General features: G+C 49.2%; 2 protein-coding genes across 2 annotated transcripts; one reads left to right on the top strand and one right to left on the bottom strand.

Moving 5' to 3' along the window:
* Positions 1–4812: 4812 nt before the first annotated feature.
* Positions 4813–8888, bottom strand: LOC117054043 (acrosin-like). Its single transcript, XM_033162482.1, has 4 exons — positions 8737–8888; positions 7495–7769; positions 6072–6211; positions 4813–5337 (listed from the first exon to the last, which is right to left on the bottom strand). Exons 1-4 carry the CDS (start codon positions 8886–8888, stop codon positions 4813–4815), a joined length of 1092 nt encoding a protein of 363 aa, XP_033018373.1.
* A 5931-nt stretch (positions 8889–14819) lies between these two features.
* LOC117054042 (acrosin-like) lies at positions 14820–23190 on the top strand. Its single transcript, XM_033162480.1, has 5 exons — positions 14820–14929; positions 16427–16630; positions 17959–18227; positions 20967–21115; positions 22690–23190. Exons 1-5 carry the CDS (start codon positions 14820–14822, stop codon positions 23188–23190), a joined length of 1233 nt encoding a protein of 410 aa, XP_033018371.1.
* The last annotated feature ends 538 nt before the right edge of the window (positions 23191–23728 follow it).

Below are 23728 nucleotides of genomic sequence, written 5' to 3'. Positions count from 1 at the left end.
GAAGTTTGCTAAGGAAATGCTTGGACTCTGCTAAGGAGTTGCAGATGCCCATAGACAACCAGGTAGTGACATAAAGGTGGGGGATCAGGTGTTGCTGTCTACACATGATTTGCCCCAGAGAGGTAGAATCATAGAATCATAGAGTTGGAAGAGACCACAAGGGACATCCAGTCCAACCCCCTGCCAAGCAGGAAACACCATCAAAGCATTCCTGACAGATGGCTGTCAAGCCTCCACTTGAAGACCTCCAAAGAAGGAGACTCCACCACACTCCTGGGCAGCAAAGGTAGATGCAGGAGGTTGGACCCTCAGCAGGTGGGGCCATTTGAAATGAACTTTCAAACTCAGATTGCCAGTATCAATGAAGATACCCGCTGTATTCCAAATATCCGTGCTGTCCCCAGTAGTGACAGCCCACGCCTAACAAACTCCCAGGCAAGCGCCCCAAATTCCTGTTCTGGTAGAGGGAGAGGAGTTTGAAGTAGAGCAGATTGTAGACTCACGCATGACATGAAAGAGGCTGCAATACATGATTGCATGGAAGGGTTATGGGCCTGAAGAAAGATCATGGGAATATGCAGAATATGTTCATGCCCGGGAATGGCAAAGGGAGCCACAACAACAGACCAATACTGAAGGAGTGGGGGGAGGAAGAAAGGGAGGAGGAAAGCTCTGGATTGAGGTGTGATGTCAGGGACTGGACCGAACAGGAAGGCTGAGAAGTGTCCCCTCGGTCTGCTCGGCTTCTCTCGGAAGGGGGGGGAGTGGGAAACTTCGCCCCCCCCTTTGTCTCCAGCAGTTTTTATATGTTATGAACACATCTGCCTCAAGTAGAGAAACACAGCATGAATTAGGAAGCAGTCAGACAGCTGGAAGGAGTCCCCGTATGGGAAAGGTATTAGACAGGAAACAAACCCAGAAATGTAAGGGTCATAGGTTTAGGATATTCTGCAAAACCAGGAAGCACTCCTCAGAGGGGCCAACTGACTTGTAAGGCACGGATGCTCGGTTAGACGTCCGAGGATAATTGTTTGTACTGCAATAAATCTTCAAGCTCATTACAACTTGCATGGTGTGTTATCAAGATGGCAGCCTGGGCTCCTGATGCTAGATGAGAAGGAGACAGGGCTGAATTACAGCTGAATGAAGAATTGCCTAGTTACGAGATAGTAGAGGAGGAGGGAGGAGGGAGAGAGCAGCAAGCGGAGACCTCCCTGGAGAGTCTGGGAGATCCTCCTTCTCCAAGGTCCTGTCGGTCCCTCTGCATTCAAGAACAGAGATTGCAGAGGAGGGTGACACCTGGGACTTTACGCAGGTACTCAGGATGTTGTTGGGGATGGAAGAGGAGGGTTCGGGGTAGGCAACGTCTCCTTTGCGTGGAGAGATGGATTCTTTGTCTTGCTACCAGATGACTGAATAAAAACCATAAATACAAACATGCTTGTTCTTCTTGCCTTTGGTGCTACTGGGGGAGGAGAGGGTTCTCCATGCCTGCCAAGTGATGGCAAGATCCCATGGGGTCCCAGGCACTCAAACAGGGTCTGTGCTCCTTTGGAGAACTGAAGACATGGCAGAGACTGTCACGGCTTTAAGAAATACAGGTGAAACTCGAAAAATTAGAATATCGTGGAAAGCTTCATTTCTTTCAGTAATTCAACTTAAAAGGTGAAACTAATATATGAGATAGACTCATGACATGCAAAGCGAGATACGTCCAGCCTTTATTTGTTATAATTGTGATGATTATGGCGTACAGCTGCTGAGAACCCCAGATTAACAATTTCAACTTTGGGGTTTTCATCAGCTGTACGCCATAATCATCACAATTATAACAAGCAAAGGCTTGACAGATCTCGCTTTGCATGTCATGAGTCTATCTCATATATTAAACTCCATTAGTTAATGAAAACAATTGCTTACATAAATGGACTTTTCCACAATATTCAATTTTTTCGAATTTCAACTGTATGATTTATTCTCCTGGTCACACCTCTAGTCTACATGGAGGGAGTCCAGATCTTTCAACATACACATTTCCAGAGGCAGCAGCGTAGGCAACCTCCTGCCAGCCTGCCCGAGATGGATCTCAGCTCTTCTCCCTGCTTCTCCTTCCCAACAGAGCTTGCTCAAATATCTCAAACACACACCCCATCACCTTGGTCAGGTCTCACTCCCCAAGTGAAAGGATCTTCTCCCATGGCCCATCAACACCTTTTTCATGTTAACAGGTTTCATCTTCCCTAAGTCAGCCAGGCTGGTTTGCATAACCCAGCCCAGAAATTCCCTGTCTGGCACAGCTCTGCAGCTTTTCTTTTTAACCCATATCCAGGGCCGTCTCATCCATTGGGGCTGGTGGCACGCCCTCCGGCTGCCCGGCGGAGTGCGGGAGCTGGCCGGCCACACCACGCCCTCCGGCTGCCCGGCAGAGCACGGGAGCACAAGCTGGCCAGCCACGCCACACCCTCCATCTGCCCGGCGGAGCGCGAGCTGCCCGGCGGAGCACAGGAGTGTGAGCTGGCCGCCCTCGCCTTCCATCCCGGAAGCACTTGAAGGGCACGCAGAGCCCCACGCCGCTCCTGCGCCATGCCCCTCATCCCCCGCTCGCCCACCCCCCTCCCGAGGGACGGCAAGCGCAGGAGGGAGGCGGCGGAGAGGCGGCACGCCGGGGGTGCCGGAGGGATCGCTGCGCCACGGCGGCCAATCTCCTTAAGACGGCCCTGCCCATATCCCAATTAACCAAAATCCTAGCCTTTATTCATTCCTAGGATTTGGGGGGTGGGGTGTCAGTTTGCATTTCTTAGTGCAGAAAGTATCGATCTGATGTGTAGAGATCTTTCCTATTCTACTTAATTCAAGAAGGTTTGGGAAGCTTCTCTGTGTGAAACAAAGAAACAGAAGATTCATGACGCTTGGGTTATTCCTTCATAGAAGTTGAGTACAGCTGGCTTAAACTGGTTTTGTTATCTCTTCTTCAAGGTCATGCTGACTATAAAAGTAAGGACAGAAGGAGCCTAGGCTTCACTTTCTCTTTCTGACTCACTTCCTTCTGGTGTGGTGTTCTGTATACTGTACAGTGTTAAGGTTTAGACTTATTATAAGTTACTGTATATACTTGAGTATAAGCCTAGTTTTTCAGCACATTTTTTGTGCTTAAAAAGCTGTCCTCGGCTTATACTCGAGTGAGGCGGGCGGTGGGGGTGGCGAGAAAGAAGCCCTTTCTCTCCGCTCGTGCCGCCACCCACTCTCCCCAGTCAACCATTCCTTAAGAAGCGTACAAGAACAGCGGTTCTTTACTCTCCCCAGGCAGCTTGTTCCATTCCTGAACTGCTCGCATAAATGCAAACTTGGCAAAGGAGGAAGAGGAAGGAGCAGCCCAAAGGGCTGCTCGTTCCTCCTCCTCCTCCACAGCGGCAAAGGTGAACCGGCTTATACTCGAGTCAATAAGCTTTCCCAGGTTTTGTAGGAAAATTAGGTGCCTCGGTTTATATTCGGGTCGGCTTATACTCGGGTATATACGGTATTATAAGTTTAAGTTAAGTCTACTGAAACTGGATTTCTTATGGACACTGAATGTATAGGATTTGTGACCATGATGCTCATCTGCCATCAGTAGCAGTAAAGCTCTGCTGGATGAAATATTAATTGTCTTTGGTCTTTTTTTCTTTTTTAATCCTGCAAAGTGTTTTATGTTTTTACTCTGTTGACTATACATCAGAGTTCTGCTCTGGATCAATATTGAGTAGAATTTCTTGCCAGGTTATGGGCCCAGAAAGTTCTTTTGATGTGCTGATGGGTTCCTGAGGCTGATCAGAGTGCTGAGGAGATCAGGTTTGTGCAGTGCCAGAGTGTTTGCTGTGAATGAGTGTTTGCGAAGAGAGTTTGCCAGAGTGTTTGCGAAGGAGTAGCTGCACCAAAATGCCGGAGGATGAGGAGGACCTGGAGAGTCCCTGTGCCTGGGCAGCGGTGGTGAAGCAGCTGGAGTGGATGCCGGTCGTGGTGATTTACGAGCTGGGTAGCTATTGTGGAAAAGCCTTGCAGTGACGAGAAGCTGGAACAGGCTTGATTCCAGAGATGGCTGTCAGTGGTTGGTGGGTGCAGATGCAGTATTGGGAGGTATGGAGAACCCAGAGGGGCAGGGAGCTGGCAGCTGTTTTACTGGCACGCAGGGGACATTTATATTTGCCTACTAACAGTGGTAAAATAAGCTGTAGTCCTATCTTAAAGGAGTAGGTGATTGATTAGGCCTGGGAGGCTGGAAAGTGTCTTATAGAATCATACAATCATACAATCATAGAATCATAGAATTTTAATGGTTTTATAGCAGGTCATTTGCTGAGCCATGTTTCCTTTGGGTGAGCACCCCACATTTCAAACTCTTTTGGGGTAATAAATTAACTGCAACAGTTTTGATTTGGAGTTTAAACTGTAAAATGTGAAATATAAAGTGTTTCTAATTTGTTGTAAAATACATTTTGGAATTCTTAAACGTGGAATATCCTTCATCCTTCCCTTCCCTTCCTTCTTGTTTTCTTTTCTTTTTCCACTACTTCCATTTAACGTAAAAAATATCTGGATGAATTATGAACATAAGTAGGAGAATATGGCTCTGGATTTGGCCATTTCCCAGCACATCCCTCTGAGATTTGGTGAGATGGTGGTGTGAAAGACACGAAGACCCACTGCCAAATTCCAAGCAGCTTGCTCAAACCATCTCCGTTTTATTATTCTGTAGAATATCCCATTCTTATCATGGTGGGCTCTAGCCTGGTCCCTCTGCTTTATAATGCCTGCCCTCTGCTCCAAAAGTCCCTCTCAATCCTGCTTTCCTGAGGGCAGAAGCAGATCGGAGTAGTCTTCGGAGCCAGGGTAGTACCCTGGTGGATCTGCGAAATGACTTCGAGGTGCCATATGGAATGAGGGCAGCTGCGATCTGTACCTAGTCCTGCGGCCAGGCTTCCGCTTACCCCAAAAATAGTTCTCCCTCATCCAGAAAGGGAAGGAGGACCTTGTGGTCTGCACCTGGGGAGGAGGCCTCACACCCCACCGTGTGGGCCTCACCCAGGCAGGCCTATGGGGTCTTGGTCTGGCAGCGGTAGGAAAAGTCCTGGGCCTGCGCGTTGTTGTGGCCTGGGGCTGCGCCAGCAGCGGCGTGAGTGTGGGAACCGAGAGCTGCAGCTTAGAGGTTGTCTGGATCCAGTCCAGGTAGTACTGCGTGGAAATGAAGACGCTTGGCAGCTTCGCTGTGCCGCAGTAGACCGGTCCGAAGCTGGCGACTCCAATCACCCAGTAGCGCTCGGATCTCTCTTCCCTGCACATCAGGGGGCCTCCGCTGTCACCCTGGGGTGGGGAAAAGAAGGTGGTGGAATGAGGTGCACGCAGGATGCTGTGGAGACCGAGGCAGAGGATACTGAAAAGAGGCAAATGGGGTAAGGATACAAGGCACAGCCATCCTGTCAGGGGGCAGCACAGCACACCAGTTTCGCTTATTTATTGCATCAAATTCCTGCCTTGCAAGGGGTTGGACTAGATGACTCCCGAGGTCCCTTCCAATTCTACAACTCTATACCCTGCTTGATTGCACAACAGCAACCTCGAGGCGGTTTACGAAGGGAACAAAACAATAACGAGTAAAACCAACTCTTGAAGACATTCAGAGGATAAAACCAGCTGCAAACTAAAAACGGATTGAAACATATACCAACGTCCTACGTTTAAAGTGTGCCGAGTACACAATTAAAGTGTGTGACTCCCCCCCCCCAAGAATCCTGGGAACTGTAGTTTGCTCCTCATAGAGATCTGATTCCTGGCACCCAAAGTGCAGTTCTCAGGACTCTTTTTTTCAGTGGTGGTGAGGCAGCGGGAGTCCTGCACTTTGAATGTGCTTTAAACGTGTGGTGTGTAGACAGCCTCGGCGAGCAGCCGCGGGTCAGCTTGCCAGGTCTTGAAACTTGGCGCATTGGTGGGCCACAAAAGAGCTCCGATGTGGAGCCGCAGAGTGCCACTGGGCGCCACCCCCTGCATCGGATGAGCACAAAATCCTGACCTTGGCTCCTGACCGTCGTTCACCCTACCCGGCAGATTGAAATTGTTCCTTCTTCGTGTCCGGCACAGACGTTCTGTGTAGGGATCCTCCTGCCCCACCGCATCCCACATTGGATTCTAGTGTAGGTACTCGTTGCCCCTTCTTGCATGATGTCAGGAGGGGTGGAATCTGTGAGCAGAAAGCAGAGGAGTGGGAATGGAGATAGGCAGTTGGACGTCTGACCAGGGAGGGAGTGCCCTGCCCATGAATCCTAACTGGGGCAGGGAAAGGAGAGAGGAAAGGGGGAAACCCCTCAGAGCCATGCCTAGAAGGCAGACGTGTGGACAAGCCCTAAGACCTGCCTAACAGGTAGCTGCTCTCAGCACGTGGACCAGCAGTGCTATTTTTTGTAGAAAAAGAGGTGTCGGAACTCACCACAAATGCCTTTCTTGGTCTCCTATAATGACAATGGTGCCCACCTGACAGGTGCCGGAACAGAGTTCCACTGAGTTCTGGCTGAAAAAAAGCCCTGCTAACCATGTTTTTAGGGGACGCGGGTGGTGCTATGGGTTAAACCACAGAGCCTACAGCTTGCTGATCAGAAGGTCGGCGGTTTGAATCCCCGCGACGGGTGAGCGAGCTCCCGTTGCTCAGTCCCTGCTCCTGTCAACCTAGCAGTTCGAAATCATGTCTAAGTGCAAGTAGATAAATAGGTACCACTCTGGAGGGAAGGTAAATGATATTTCCATGCGCTGCTCTGGTTCACCAGAAGCGGCTTAGTCATGCTGGCCACATGACCCGGAAGCTGTACGCCGGCTCCCTCGGCCAGTCAAGCGAGATGAGCGCCGCAACCCCGGAGTTGTCCGCGACTGGGGTCCCTTTACCTTTTAACCATGTTTTTATTTCGTAGATAGATACCCTGAGCCCAGTATATTATTAAAGCAGAATAATTACAGGCAAGGATGAGGAAAATCCCATGCGTGCAAGAGAGAGGGGAAGTGAAACAGGGGTGGAGCACCCCAAAAGAAAACCTCTCCTGCAAGGGAGGAACCTTGTGCAGCCCAACCAGAAGTGTTTATTCATTCAGAACTATATTATTTGTCATGGTCATTTCCATTTTATTTATTAACTTTCACCCCCCTGGAAGGGCTTGTCCACACTTCCACTAGTCTAGAAAGCATGAGTGAGAGAGGTTTGTGCTCTCTAGGCATGAGTCCGAGTGGTTTTCTGCTTGCCTTGCTACTTTCCCCAGGAAAACTCATTCTTGACTGCTAAATAGGAGCAAACAGCAATCTGTGGAGAACCCGACTGCAGGTTTTCCCTGGGGGGAAGCAGCAGGATAAGCGAAAGAGTGAAGACGAGCCCTAAACCACCCTGGAAAATGCCGGCTGGCGGTGAAGGTACAGCCGACGATTTTCTTTCAAACACTTTGGGTGCGCCAGTCCTCCTGCTTTTCACAAGGCTGCTCTCACCTTTTGGCTGCAGGCCGCCCCAGCCGCTGACGTAGCAATGGCTGAGCGCCAAAATCGGCAGGGTTTCGTCAGGCAGGCAGGCTGGCTGGATGTAGTCGCTGCAGTTGACGGGCTCGTCCATCTCCAGCAAGGCGATGTCTGCAAACACTACTTCTCCTTGGTTCAGCTGGTTGTCATACTTCTCATGTTTCACCAGCCTCTTAATGAAGCGCTGCTCGGCCTCGGGGCCCAGCTTCTTGATCCGGTTGGTGCCAAGAACAAGCTTGTACTGGTCTCTGCAGGTGGGACCAAGAAAAGGGATATACGGCTTGTGGGAGACTGTTTTTGGACTCCCTGAATGTCAGAGAAAGGATGGAGCAGAAAAAATCCTCCCTCCCTCTCTCACCAGGCTAGAACACCTGAATATCCAGTGAAGCTGGCCTCACCTCCAAAAAGATATTGTAGAGCTGGAGAAGGTTCAGAAAAGGGACACCAAAATGATTGTGGGGTGGAGGGACTCCCCTACGAGGAAAGGCTGCAGCACTTGGGACTTTTTAGTTTGGAGAAACATGTTTTTAAAAACTGTAGAATATTAAGCAGCTTTATAAAACAAAAACAACAAAAAAACAAATACAAAATACAAATTAACACACAACACTTAAGAACAATAAACAACACCCACTCAAATTAAAACATCACCCCTATTAAAAGGATAATTTTAGCACAAGGGGGCTGGCCCGTGTCCTCATTTCTCATTCTTGTGCCTGGCCGCTTTCCCTGGGAAAACCTACCGTTTACATCTAAATCGGAGCAAACATGAATTCACAGAAAACCCGATTGACATTTGTTCTGATTCAGCGATGAACTGTGTGTTTTCCTGGGGAAAGCAGTGGGAGAAAAGAGAAGCCTCTCGGATCTGTGCCTACAGGTCACAGGACAAATGGAATTGTGGGTGAGCCCTATATTCCTATGACCCAAACTGGGGTGGATCGGCCTTAGTGCCCAGCCCTCTGAGGTTCCCAATAGGACGCTGGACTAGCTGGACCTTAGTCTTGATCCGGTAGGGCAGTTCCTGGGCTGTAGACTCCACCGTCCCAAGAGGACAGCTCTGAGTTCAGGCGAACTGCAGTTCCTCCAAGTATCACCTGGAAGGCAGAAGAAGGGACTCTGCTTCCTTGAGATGCCCTCAGGCTGCTGGGCTTGCAGATTCCACAACCCTCCCAGGAACGTCCTTCTGCTAAGCAGACTTCCCCTTCTGCTTACTTTGCTTTTGGGAAGCAGTGGACTGCACTGAGGACCCATTGGGGGCCGATGAGTGTTCCTCCACAGGTAGGAAAGTAGAAGTTCCCGTGTACTTTCGTCTGGATGCTGACCATCCAGGGCCACGTCCCCGGAAGAACATCGCTGCCACCCATAATACGCATCAACTTGTGGCTGCTTGCCAATGGTCGCCTTCCGCAGATGCCACTGAAAAAGATGGAGAGCAGGAACAGTTCATGCACATGACGTGGGTGGATTGTACTTCTGGCATAAGAGACTCGGACACGCTTGACTTCCACACTTCCCCCCAAATGCTTTCTTGCAGCAGACAAGCATCTCTTTCTTGACCACCTCGGCAGACTGAAGTACAAAGCTGGAGACACCCATGGGACCAGATCCCTGTGCACCAGAGATTCCATTCACTGCCCATGAGCTAAGTCAGCTTTGGACAACATGGTGCCCTCCAGGGCTTGCCACCTGCAAACGTCCTTGTAGAACACCAGGGTGGTTCATGTTAAGTATAATTGCTTACCAGTAATTCACACTGAGATGGAGAATGCTGAAAGGGTTTAACTGGAAAATTCCATTGAAGAGCAAGAAGAGCTCTCCAAGCACCCAGATGGGTTGATAATTAACTGGTATTGTTCTCTGCTAGCTAGCACATGAGTGTTTAACCTTAGATCATATGAGTAAGGTATTCAATGTGCAAATCACCATCTTGGGGAGCTGGTCTTTGGCCCTTTGTTCCCATTCAGAGTGGGGGTAAGATAATGAAATTCTCCAGGAGATGCATAGCCTTAGGCAGGTGAATGCAGGCTGGAATGGGAGAGAGAGACAGGTTTGATTTCTGGAAGAAGTAAAGTTATTTCTTATACTGTAAGATGCTGAGCCTGTGCTGGACATGCACAAGTTATTGTACATTTCTTTAGATGCATTGTTGATGTGTTTGTTCTGTTTTGAAGAAAGTTCTGCAAGTAAAGCATTGAATCAAACTTATGGGCCTGGAGCAGAGGTCGCCAAACTACGGCCCGCAGGCTGGATGCAGCCCAATTGCCATGGTGTCCTAGCCTGGACAATGTTTTATTCCAAAAGGAGCCAGTTTTGTATGCATCCAGTTGCTTCAAGCAGCACAATGTAAATATATGCAATAGTTTGTGTCTTAGGACCTTCCCGTTTGGACTGCTCTACAGTCCAGTCTTTCAGCAAGATTTTGGTTGCCTGCAACATGACAGGAGATCCATCAGGAAAGGCCAGGGAGACACTGGGAGAGCCAATCTCAGTTGCAGAGCTCCCAGTCTTCCATCCAACAGGAACTTGATTATTTGTTTAATATGCAACTATACCTGTGATCAAGCTGCGTTCCCTTGGTGGTCCATAGCACGTTAAACTCAAAAACAGCACCCAAGGTCTCTTTGAATATTGTGATCACACATTTTACCTTTCTTTTTTTTTTTTTTTTTTTTTTTTTTACTAAAACAGGCTCCTCGGATATCATCTGGTATTTTGCAGGTCTTTATTTATTTTTTATTTATTTTTTAAATAGCAGTCTTGTCAGTTTTATATAATTCACGATAGTAACCTTGGGAGATCTTTCCGGACACCATGGCTATAGGTGGTAATCAACAAGATTTGACTCAGAGTAGATCCACCAAAATGAATGGGCCTAACTTGTTTGTGTCCATTTCTCCCAATGGGTCTACTCCAAGACGGTTGGATGAAATGCCACCAAATTTCACGAGACCCTTGAGGCAAAATGGAAGGAAAGCAACCCTGGTAGATGGACAGGCAGGCAGAAGACCACCTGGGGTCTTTTTCCAGGGAAAAAAAACTACTTCCCTATTTTGTCTTTACTTGCAAAATGTCACCCATCACCCCAAAGGCCCCTTACTCGCAATTGCTGACGGTTTCGTTATGGGTGGGTTGGAATGCAGCAAGGACCAGAACAGAGAGGACCAACCATCTCATCCTCTGGGCAGCTTCCAAGGCTACAGGGTCCACCACACACCACCTTTTCTTAGAATTCATGACATCATAAAACACATGAATCCAGGTTCTGTCCAGAGAGCATGTGGGAAGCCTGACATCATCGCTGATTTATCCTCCTCCTCCTCCTCCTCCTCCTCCTCCTCTCTTTTTGAGACAGACAAATGTCATCAATATTAACAGAAGCACCAGGTTAAAGTGCAAAAACAAGGATAATAATAGTAACAACAACCATAATATTTTTTTTATTTATACCACGTCCATCTGACTTGGTTTCCGCAGCCACTCTGGGCAGCTCACAGTATATATAAAACATAATAAAGCAGCAAACATTAAAAGCTTCCCAATACAGGGCTGCCCTCAGACGTCTTTGAAAGTTGTATAGTTCTTTATCTCCTTGACATCTGAAGGGAGGGCGTTCCACAGGGAGGGTGCCACCACCGAGAAGGCCCTCTGCCTGGGTCCCTGGTCCCTGGACTCTGCTCTTTAGCCACCCTCTTGGCCTGGGTGGTATTTTTTTTTCTGAACTGCAAAATACATTATAGTTGAGATCCCCTCATTGTGGTTTTGAACAACCAACCCCTAAGTGTTCTGCAGGGTTTTTGCTTTTCACCTTCCTTTCTTCCAGCAACCTCATTTTTGGGAAGTTCCGTTCTTTCGAGTCAAATGTGACCACAATGAAACTACTTGGCAATTGTCCAGTACATGTATAAATTGAATTTGGTAGCACTGTGGTCACTCTTCCCAATTAGTTCAGCAACACTTTCATCTCTAACCAGATCCTGACTGCCACTTAAGATAAAACCCAGAGTTTATGTTCTTCTGGTCAATTCCATTACTATCTGTTCTAGGACAGTCATTTTGTGTATCTATAAATGTTAGCTCTTTGCTGTGTTTAGAACAAATATGCATCCAGTCTGCAACATCTCCTCTTTGATTGCATTCTCCATCTCAAGATCACTGTATATACAGTATCTGAAAGACCTTTGTATCCTGAGGAAGATAGAAATGGTGCTCAGAAACCGCCATTGAAATTCTACTCAATATTGATCCAGAGCAGATTCCAATGTATAGTTAGCAGAGTAACAGCTTGATATGAGCTTTCGTGTGCATGCACACTTCTTCAGATACACTGAAACAGAAATCACCAGACCTTTATATATAGTGAGATGGTGGGGAGGGGTATTACTCAGAAGGGTGGTGGGAATGGGTGATTGGCTGATAGGTGTGGAAAACCTGCAATTGGTCTTACAGGAAAAAGCAAGGGGTGAGGTGGGTAAAAATAGCTTTGTCATGTATAATGAGATAAGAATCCAATGTCTTTGTTCAGACCAGGTCTCTCCATGGTTTTAAGTTTGGTAATGATTTACCAAACTTAATTACCAAACGTAATTCCCAAACTTAAAACCATAATGATTTGCCAAACGTAATTACCAAACTTAAAACCATGGCAGGCAGCTGTGTGAGAGCGACATTAGTGAGTCAAAACAAAATAGAAAATTCTTTCCAGTAGCACCTTAGAGACCAGCTGAGTTTGTTCTTGGTATGAGCTTTCATGTGCATGCACACTTCTTCAGAAGATCAGAAGATAGTGAGTCAGACATTGGAATGCAGGAAGCATTCTCTCCCAAATCTCGTGGAATCTCAAAAGTGGCTGAGACGCGTGAAAGATACAGGAAAAGAAGGTGGGGGAAAAGAAGGTGGGGGCTTCTGTGCTGGGGAAGGGGGAGGAGCTCAGTCTGGGCAACTCCATCTTCTGGGGAGGACGATGAGTAGAGGAGCTCCGTCCTAGTTTGTTGTTTTAGCGATAAATCTGAACTAATTAACAGCCCTGAGTGCTCACTAGAAGGACAGCCCTGAGTGCTCACTAGGACAGATCCTGAAGTTGAGGCTCCAGTACTTTGGCCACCTCATGAGAAGAGAAGACTCCCTAGAAAAGACCCTGATGTTGGGAAAGATGGGGGGCACAAGGAGAAGGGGACGACAGAGGATGAGATGGTTGGACAGTGTTCTCGAAACTACTAACATGAGTTTGGCCAAACTGCGAGAGGCAGTGAAGGATAGGCGTGCCTGGCGTGCTCTGGTCCATGGGGTCACGAAGAGTCGGACACGACTGAACAACAACAATTAACAGCCAGAGTCGTCTCTCATTTGTGGGAGAAACCAAGCCATAACACTAGGGTTTGGAGGGTGTGTGTGCCTAAACCTGGTCAGACAAACAGATGGCACTGCTACCAAGCAATATCGTTTTAGAAATATTACCTTAGGAAGTGGAGGTGGTATTTTAACCTTAACAACATCAATTCTGGCTAGAAAATCCTGCATTCCTGGACTTTTTTTGTCTCCAAAAACATGACTGGGGGCTCATGCACATCTCCACTTCCCTGCCACTTTCTGATGGGACAACTTGCTCAATCAGAGCAAACGGCAATTGGTTTTCTGCAGATTTAGCACTAAAGAGTAGGCTTTCTGAGAGAAAGTGGCAAGACAAAGGCAAAGCTACTTGAACCTGTGCCTGGAAAACATTGGAAAAGTGGGAAACTGCCCAAACCTGTCCTTTCTAGCAAGTGGAGGAAGCATGGATGAGTCCAGAGACTTATTCTAGGGACAACAGGATCAGAATGTTGGGGTGAAGAAGCAACCAAAAACATAAAAAACCTCCCATGCTCATACTCAGGCTTGACCAGCCTCGTGCCCTCCAGCAGCTTAGGACTACAAATCCCATGAGTCTTAGCTGGTAAGGCTGTGTCAATTGACGCTGATGGGAGCAGCAACCCAAACCAACCAGAGTAGAGCCAGATTAGCCAACACTGCTATAACTAAATCAGGAGTTGGGAGTCTCAGGCAGGGGGCCAAATGGGGTGCTCCAAGCCTTTCTCACTGTCCCCCACTTGCTCCCAGCCACACCTGGTGTCCATAGACCATGCCCCATGTCAGCCCTTCTTCCCAACATCCTTGGTGCTTTCACCTGGATGGAAGGTATCCTTGGACTCTTATCATGCCCCTCACTTGACCAGTAGAGAGGGCTGGGGTGCAGAATCCAAGGCAAGCTATAGAATTGTTGCTCCACCAACTTTTGCCCTGTCCCCGCCCACCATGGGCAAGATTATTTGGAAGGGGATGTGATCACTCCAGACGAAGAAGAAGGAGAAGGGGAAGGGGAAGGGGAAGGAGAAGGAGAAGGAGAAGGAGAAGGAGAAGGAGAAGGAGAAGGAGAAGGAGAAGGAGAAGGAGAAGGAGAAGGAGAAGGAGAAGAGGAGGAGGAGGAGGAGGAGTTTGGATTTGATATCCCGCTTTATCACTACCTGAAGGAGTCTCAAAGCGGCTAACATTCTCCTTTCCCTTCCTCCCCCACAACAAACACTCTTGTGAGGTGAGTGGGGCTGAGAGACTTCAGAGAAGTGTGCCTAGCCCAAGGTCACCCAGCAGCTGCATGTGGAGGAGCAGAGACGCGAACCCGGTTCACCAGATTATGAGTCTACCACTCTTAACCACTACACCACATTGGTTTTCCACCCACCGACCCCTGAACTAATGTCCAAACCCATCCTAACTTCCTCTCTCCACAATCGGCCATTGAGTTTGCAGGCTCTGTAGACAGCTGCCTTCTGCTATGGATATTTTGAATTTTTTCTGGGATTGTTGCATTGATGCCATTGTGTTATTTGGTTAACCATGGAATTTCTAAGGGGGGGTGGTGTCAAAATGTTTTAGTAAAATAAATGCTGCTAGGCCATGCTCCCTGCTTCCATACACAAATTGCCTCCGTGCACAAATACACACAACTTAGATGAAGTCTTCCTCATGACTTCCAGATAGTTCTCGGCTTTCTGCCCAGGTTTCCCTGATGCCACAAATCATCCTCTCTCTTCCCTAACCCTGTATTGCAAGGGGTTGGACTAGATGATCCTTGGGGTCCCTTCTGGCTTGACAATTCTTTGATTCCAGCTGTCCATTACTGTTTCCTTCACTTTCTCTTCCTGCTCGCCAAGTGCTGAGTTTCACACCTGGCTTCTTCCCTTCTTGCACCTTTGCCAAAGCCAGCTGTGTGATGTCAGAGCCTGGGCACACCTGGTTTGTGACGTCATGGATTCCAGGAAAACATGGTGGAGGAAGCAGAGCCCGGAGCTGGCAGAAGGATGAACCGGTGGTTTCTCCTCATTCTTGCCCTTGCTGATTTCCAGCCCACCCATGCCGGAGATGCTACCTGCAAGTAAGTGCCAAAATGGGCCAATGTAGCAAGGAGGCAACACAGAGGCATTGCCCTCTGGATGTGGCCTCTGTGGAAATGGAGGCACAACTGAGCCCAAGTGGCCTTTTTCTCCCCAATCTATATCCCCTGTGGTCCATTTAGTGTGCTGGCATCTACTAAGGAGAGTCAAACCCTATTCTTGGAGAGGGCACAAGCGCTTGGCATCTTTTGCCTTGGACAGAAACATTTTCAGCTCCCTGGCATTTAGATCAACTGTGAGTTGCCCAGGTCACTAGGCAAAGTGAAATCTGCCACAGGTTTATTCTAAACAGGTATATAAGGACACGGGTGGTGCTGTGGTCTAAACCACAGAGCCAAGGGCTTGGCAATCAGAAGGTCGACGGTTCGAATCCCCACGACGGGTGAACTCCCATTGTTCGGTCCTTGCTCCTGCCAACCTAGCAGTTCAAAAGCATGTCAAAGTGCAAGTAGATAAATAGGTACCGCTCTGGCGGGAAGGTCAACGGCATTTCCGTGCACTGCTCTGGTTCACCAGAGGCAGCTTAGTCATGCTGGCCACATGACCTGGAAGCTGTCTGTGGACAAATGCCGGCTCCCTTGGCCTATAGAGCGAGATGAGCGGCACATCCCCAGAGTTGTCCGCAACTGGACCTAATGGTCAGGGGTACCTTTACTTTTAAACAGGTATATTATACAATCATAAAACTGTGGAGTTGGGGGGGGGGCAGGAACAGGGGCAGCTGCCCCGGATGCAAAATTTGTTAAGGGCACAACATTTCAACACTCGTTGATGCTTCAATACAGCTATGTGCTTTTGTCAGTGGGCTCATTTGAAAATGGCTTCTCCATGTGAAGCAGGAAGCGATCTCTCCAGATGACAGAATGACTCTTCTTATCTCTGTGGCTGTGATCTCCTGGGTGACATGGACGCCCTACAGCCCACATGTGCACTTCATCTGTTTCCCACCCACCCAACCCCTCTGTGTTGCCCCGGGCGATGGCAACCCATGCTATGCCACTGATCTGATCCAAGCCCTTGCAATGTAAGAATCACAGCTAAAGAATTCCGGGCAGAGGCTATCCGACCTCTCTACAAACCTCCAAGTAAGGAGAGTCCACCACCTTCTGAGGTTATCAGTTGTACTCTTGAGCAGCTCTCAAGAAAGCTCTTCCTAGTGTATAGTCAGAATCTCCTTTCTTGCAGTTGGAATCCATTGGTTTGGATCCTCCCCTCTGGAGCAGCAGAAAATAAGCTTGCGCCGTCTTCCATGTGGCGCCAAGCACCACGGTTTGCTGGCATTGCATTTTAAAGGAAAACAACACACAGGTTCCTCAGCAACTATCTATTGGGCATCAAAACAAACAGGTAGCACATAGTGTGGAAAGCATAAGAAAGGAAGTAAATTCCTTGAGGGATGGAGCCTCCAAACTCCTTGTGGTTCTACAGCGTCAGCAATACATGTGCGGCTGAAAACTAATGGAAATGTTTCTTTCCAGGGGAGCCTGTGGAAGACGTCCGCTGGCGGTCAGTCAGTACTTGAGGAAGGTCATGAGTGGCACCGATGTCCTGCCAGGAACATGGCCCTGGCAAGTCAGCTTCCAGTACCCAAGCCAAGCTGGGCACTGGGTCCATTTCTGCGGAGGTTCGCTCATCAGCTCTCGATGGGTCCTCAGCGCAGCCCACTGCTTGAAGATCAAGACGTAAGACAAAGGAGCAGCTGCTCCTTGGGTAGGAGAACATGGCAGGGTCTACAAACCAGGCAGCCTGGGGGCATCTCATGGAAGCAGAGTCCCATCTTCTGCCTTTGCCCAACCTGGAGCATGAAGGATGGGTGAAAGCCACTGCTAGATCAGTCCTTTGGGGGATCTGTCTCAGTTTTGACATTCTGAAAGCAAGCATCTAGTCCTTAGGGCTGCTGAAAGTGCCACCCGACCAGGAAGAAGCCCTCTCTCCTCCTGCGGCTTCCAGCAAATGGTTTTCAGAAGCATTGCAGCCTCCAACTGTGGAGGCACAGCAGAGCCATCATGTGCTTTAAATGCATGGCATTTATGCAGCCCTTAGAGCAGGACCCAGGTGGCGCTGTGAGTTAAACCACTGAGCCTAGGGCTTGCTGATCAGAAGGTCGGCGGTTCGAATCCCTGCAATGACGGGGTGAGCTCCCGTTGCTCGGTCCCTGCTCCTCCCCACCTAGCAGTTCGAAAGCATGTCAAAGTGCAAGTAGATAAATAGGTACCGCTCCAGTGGGAAGGTAAACGGCATTTCCGTGCGCTGCTCTAGTTCGCCAGAAGCGGCTTTGTCATGCTGGCCACATGACCCAGAAGCTGTCTGCGGACAAACGCTGGCACCCTCGGACTATAGAGCGAGATGAGCGCCACAACCCCAGAGTTGGACACGACTGGAACTGATGGTCAGGGGTCCCTTTACCTTTAGAGCAGGGGTAGGCAACCTAAGGCCCATGGGCCGGATGCAGACCAATCACCTTCTCAATCCGGCCCGCGGACGGTCTAGGAATCAGTGTGTTTTTACATGAGTAGAATGTGTCCTTTTATTTAAAATGCATCTCTGGGTTATTTGTGGGGTATAGGAATTCATTCACCCCCCCCCCCAATATATAGTCCTGTCCCTCACATGGTCTGAGGGACAGTGGACTGGCCCATGGCTGAAAAAGGTTGCTGACCCCAGCCTTAGAGTGACCCAGGACATGAACTTGCCAGACAATGAGCTGGTTCCTTCTACCCTTTTAAAACCTTCAACTCCCCCTCCCTTTCCCCCTTTTAGCTCCTTCACCCAATGCCCCTTCCCACCTGGGTCACAAAAGCAGGGAAAGGTATGGAAGGGGTCCCTGGCCAGAAAGCTGGACCAGACTCCCTGGCTGCGACTTGCCTCTCCCTCTTGCTCCTCCATCAGCTGAGATGTATCAGGGTTGGGGCTCTAGGCCTTTCTCAGGAGCATCCAGACCTCTCTGGCTAACCTTTGTGTGGTCCAAGAACATTGTCCCACCAGCAACGAACCTGTTCTTCCCTTCCAGGTTGATAAAAGTCTTTAAGGTGGTGGTTGGCATCACCAAGCTCCCACAGACTGGTCCCGATGCCCAGCAGCGCTGGATCAAGAGGGTGGTGGACTACAAACTCTATGAGGACGACGAGTCGCTTCGCTACGGCCTCTCTGTGGTGGAGCTGGTGGAGCCGGTCCGCTGCAGCGACTACGTCCAGCCGGCCTGTTTGCCTGACGACAGCGTGGTACTATCGATGCTAACTCATTGCTATATCAGTGGCTGGGGCGACATGGGTGAGGAAAGTGAGAGCCCCAGGACCTCCCCAGCACTGCCACAAAAGCAGCCCCCCCCCCACGAGGACTGACCCCGCCCTGGGAGATCAGAGTGAAAATATGTCCTGTGCCTTCATGTAACAAACACACAAGAATCGCAACAACGGTTGTGAACCAATGTCTGGTCACAGAAGGTGGTGGACTTTCCTTCCTTGCCGAAGGTTGGGTGGCCTTCTATTCCCGCATTGCAGGGGGTTGGACTAGACGACCCGGGCCCCTTCCAATTATATGATTCTGGGATTGGAATGCCCATTTCCTTCTTTCAGAACATTTGTCCCTTTAAGTAATTGGGGATTATTTCTGCCACCTTCTCTTCCCTCCTTGCTGAGCTGCTGCTTGTTCATGAGGTGGGGGTGGGGCAAAACAACTCCTTCCCCCAGAGCAAGACATTGTGGGGGTACACCCGGCACAAGAGAAATCACGTGGCACTGCTGCTTTGCCACAACAGACGCAACGACTGTTTAACGTTTCACCACTTTTGTTCAACTTTGAAGAAGTGTGCATGCACACAAAAGCTCATACCAAGAACAAACTTAGTTGGTCTCTAAGGTGCTACTGGAAGGAATTTTTTTTATTTTTTATTTTTTATTCTGTTCAACTTTGTGGCCGCTTAGTGTTGAGCAGGAGTCCATCAGAGGGTGGTGGACTCTCCTTCCTCGGAGGTTTTTAAGCAGAGGCCAGAGGGTCATTTGTCATGGATGCTTGAGCCACTGTGGTGTAGTGGTTAAGAGTGGTAGACTGGTAATCTGGGGAACCGGGTTCGTGTCTCCACTCCTCCACATGCAGCTGCTGGGTGACCTTGGGCTAGTCACACTTCTCTGAAGTCTCTCAGCCCCACTCACCTCACAGAGTGTTTGTTGTGGGGGAGGAAGGGAAAGGAGAATGTGAGCCGCTTTGAGACTCCTTCGGGTAGTGAAAAGCGGGATATCAAATCCAAACTCTTCTTCTTCTTCTCTTCTAAGATACTGTTATTCTAAACAAAATAGAAAATTCTTTCCAGTAGCACCTTAGAGACCAACTGAGTTTGTTCTTGGTATGAGCTTTCGTGTGCATGCACACTTCTTCAGATACACAGTGCATGCACACGAAAGCTCATACCAAGAACAAACTCAGTTGGTCTCTAAGGTGCTACTGGAAAGAATTTTCTATTTTGTTTCGACTATGGCAGACCAACACGGCTACCCACCTGTAACTGATACTGTTACTCTAGGATTTGCTCCCACTGTGGCCAAGTGGCAGGCGCATGGGGTCTATGGTACAGATACACCCACAATGCCTCACGCTGAGGAAGGACCCCCTTCTATGGAACGAGTTGTGGTGGGCCCAGAAATCCCTCTGGAAGCATCGCTGGCAATCCCCCTTGCAGCAGAGTAGCCCCATTGGGCACGATCCACTACCGCCTGTGCTGACCTGCCGCCTGAGGCAACTGCTTCCCACTGTCTCATGACAGGGCTGGCCCGGTCATTACAGTCCAGTTTGACTGGTCTCCAAGAGATGTCTTTCTGATCACCTACCTGCTCACGGGGACCTTGTTAACTGAAAATGTCGAGAACTGAAGGCATGTGCTCATCTGCTGAGCTGCGGTCCCAAGGAATGTGGCTTCACCAGAAGCCACAGGGGCATCCTAGCTGGGTGTTACATCTTGCAAGCGAGCCCAGGAAAGAGAAACCCACAATTCTCACAGAAACTACACAACAAACACTCAATTGCCATGTTTTTACCGATGGACCTTAGTGGCAGAGTAGAGGTTGGCATGCAGAAGATATCAAAGTCAAACCCCGGCACCTCCAGCAGGGGCGTAGCAAGGCTCTGCGCTGCCCGGGACGGTTGGCGGCGCAGACAGCTGCTTTGAGATCCTGCAACGAATGTCCTGGGAGATTGAAGTGTTCTCCTACTGGCTTCTCTGTCTTGTGATTCCTGATGTCAGATTTGTGTCCATTTATCCTTTGGCGTAGGGTTTGGCCTGTTTGTCCAATATAGAGAGCTGAAGGGCACTGTTGGCATTTGATGGCATACACGGTGTTAGACAATGAGCAATTAAATAGTCCTGAGATGGTATGTTTGATGTTGTTGGGGCCAGTGATGGTGTTGTCCGGGTTTATGTGGCAGCAAAGTTGGCATCTGGGTTTATTGCAGGCTCTGGTGCCAGTGTCCGTGTTGAGTCCTGTTGTTGTATTATTGTGGGTGAGGAGCTGTTTGAGATTGGGTGGCTGTCTGCAGGCGATGAAAGGTCTTCCTCCCAGACAACGACAGTTCTCTTTCTCAAGCTCTAGGAGGAAGACCTTATGCCCAGAACAATCTTAGTTGGTCTCTAAGGTGCTACTGGACTCTCTCTCTCTCTCTCTCTCTCTCTATACATATATATATATATATATATATATATATATATATATATATATATATATTCCAACTGCATCAGACTAACATGGCTACCCACCTGAATTTATTTACTGCTTAGGTTTATATCCCAAGTTTTTTTATAAGGTTAGCCTGAGAGTGGGAATGAATGAATGAATGAATGAATGAATGAATGAATGAATGAAATATTGTTGCATAATCCCCAGGCTATGGTTTGGAGGGCAGGTGTCTCAACAGCTGCCTTTGCCACGTGGCATTGATCGAAGGGTCATAAATCAACATTCTCCGTAAATATCTCTCATTCAATTCCTGGATGCAAACTGAACGCTTCTTCCTGCCTTCCACTCACAGGGCATAAAATATCTGGCATCCTGCAAGAATCAAAGGTGAAACTCCTTCCCCTACAGACCTGCGGCAGCAAGAGCTGGTGGAAGCGGAAGGTGGCCGATGAGATCCTGTGTGCTGGATACGAGGAGGAAGGAGGCGACCACCCCTGCGAGGTGGGCAAGGGCCAAAGCCTTCCAGGGCTACTGCTGGAGAGGAGAGGGGGGGACTGGGTTTGCTGCCCCCTGAGGAGGCTGCAGCTTGCACCTCGGAGCACTGACTTTGCACACTGACTGAGCTGAGCTGGCGTGGTGCAAGTGCGATATAGAGCCAGGCAGGCTGCAATCGCGTAGCCTCCAACATCCCAGTGATGAAAACCAGGAGATGCAAGCCCAACCTGTGGGAATGCTTAGGAATGTGGATGAGGATATATTAATTAAGATATCCTATCCCAGCTTGTGTTAACAAGCTCCAAACTTAGCAGAGTTGCATTCCCTTTCTAAATCACAGCAGAAACGGTTGCACAGGCTTGCTAAAGCCTCAGAATAACATATATATTCCTGGTATATTCCCCTTCTTCCCTCTTAAAAGTAAAGACACAACACAGTGTTCTTTAAAAGATATAAAAAGAGTTTACTTACAATCATCCTGAGTTACAGTACAGTCTCAGAAGGCAGGCTAGCTTAGATAAATGTATTTACATGTGTGTGAAGCTATCTCCATAAGGGAGCAGGCTTCACTAGCCCTCTCTTTGGCTCCAAGCCAAGGGAGCATCCTGTCCTAACATGTAGCTTCTTGAAAAGACGAATCCAAAAGAGAGAGATGGCGTCTGGTCTCAAGAGTTTTGTATACAGGTGAGACCACACCCACCTCTAGTTACACAGGAAGTTATCTCAGCCCAGGTAAACAGGAAGCTTTGGCTGGAGGACTGAGACAACCTTCATGTCCACTCTAGCAATGGTATTTTTTGACTGCTCTGTGTTTACATCCCACACAACCTTCCTCTCCCCATCAAATGTCCCCCTTGCAGGGCGACATTCATGCATGCCCCCACAGCACAAACTCACACCCCGCCCAATCCAGACCACCAACCCCCAGGCCATTTTCTTCATTCCCTTCTGCACCCGACTTTGTAAGAACCGCTCACCACCTGCCATGCCAAGTCCCCTTTGTCAGTGCCACCCATCTGCCCACCCGATCCCTCCCCTTTCCCAGCTGCTGAGGACCCCACTCAGCTCCAGCCCCACCTTCCTCCTGCACTCCTCATCTCCCCCACCTTCCTCTCTAGCGAATCTTCCAGCCGCCACCTCCCTCCTTCCTTCCATTACAGAGCTCCCACTTCCCCACTTGAGCTTCCCGTCTCCCTCTCAGGAAGGCCATTGCTCAGCAGGAGAGTTAGCACCTGCCTTGCATTCAGGTCCCAGGATCAGGCCCTGCTGGCATCTCCAAATCTAGCTGGGAGAGACCCCTGCCTGGAATCCTGGAGAGAGCCGCTGCTGCCAGTCAGTGTCGAGAATATTCCGCTAGATGGACCGAATGATCTGATGCACCATTTCTCTGTATTCCTAGTCCAGCTTCTACAGACCCACTGCTCTGCTGAGCTATGCTGAGGAACCACCAGCTGGGCTTGGATGGCACTGTCCTTCTCCAAAAGTGGCCGGATGCTCCTCAGGGCTTCCTTTCCCTCGAATGGCCACCTGCCCACCTGCTGACCGCCTCCCTCCATCCTTTGCTCCCCTCCCCCCTGCAGACCGACGTTGGTGCCCCACTCATGTGCCGGGAAGAAAGATCCGAGCGCTACTGGGTGATTGGCGTCGCCAGCTTGGGGGTGCCAGTCTGCGGCCAGGTGAAGCAGCCTGGCATTTATGTCTCCACGCAGCACTACCTCCACTGGATTGAAAGGACCACCATGGAAAGCCTGTCTGCACCCAGCCGCCAACCGCTCCTGGCACAGAGACAGGCACCAGATGCGACCACACCCAGCACAAAGCAGGACTGTAGGCCTTTGCAAGCGGCTCCCGGCACCAGGCCCACCCGGCAGGGTCCTCCACCACCGCCTGGGCAGCTGAGACCCACAAGGTGGCACCCTGAGAGGGGAAGGATCCCAGGCCAGGCCAGGCCTAGTGCCAAGCCGAACCAGGGGGGAATGCCTCCAGGCTATGGGGATTTTTATAGCTGGGATCAGGGGTACATCAACCCCAGGCCTCAAGCGCAGCCACCAGTTCTGCTGCCAGGGCAGCTGCCACCCTGAGGGGAGCATGGCATGAAGTCAAAGCAGCCAGGACACCATTGATGGGTATAATGTACCTATGAAGATATGTGAATGAAGGCAAATTGACCAGACTTTTTGGAATTTGGGCAGTGGGCACCAATAAGTGTTGTGCTGTCGCCGGACCCAGATTTGTAGAATAAAGACCCAAATCAGGACCATTTTATGACATTTGTGTCTCCTTCCTTTGAGTGACAGGTGGGTAGCCGTGATGGTCTGCCATAGTCAAAACAAAATAAAATAAAAAATTCTTTCCAGTAGCACCTTAGAGACCAACTAAGTTTGTTCTTGGTATGAGCTTTCGTGTGCATGCACACTTCTTCAGATACACATGAAAGCTCATACCAAGAACAAACTTAGTTGGTCTCTAAGGTGCTACTGGAAAGAATTCTTCCTTTGAGTGATTTAAAATATCTGATGCAATTGCAGTGTGGTTGCTCTTTCAACTTTTTTTTTAGGGGGTGTCACATTTAAATCTCCCGCTCCATGATCTAAGAAAACCATCCATCTAGGCATGTCT

Source organism: Lacerta agilis, chromosome 10 (assembly GCF_009819535.1).
Source record: "Lacerta agilis isolate rLacAgi1 chromosome 10, rLacAgi1.pri, whole genome shotgun sequence".
NCBI classification, from domain to species: Eukaryota; Metazoa; Chordata; class Lepidosauria; order Squamata; family Lacertidae; genus Lacerta; species Lacerta agilis.
This window is presented reverse-complemented; position numbering and strand designations above follow the sequence as displayed.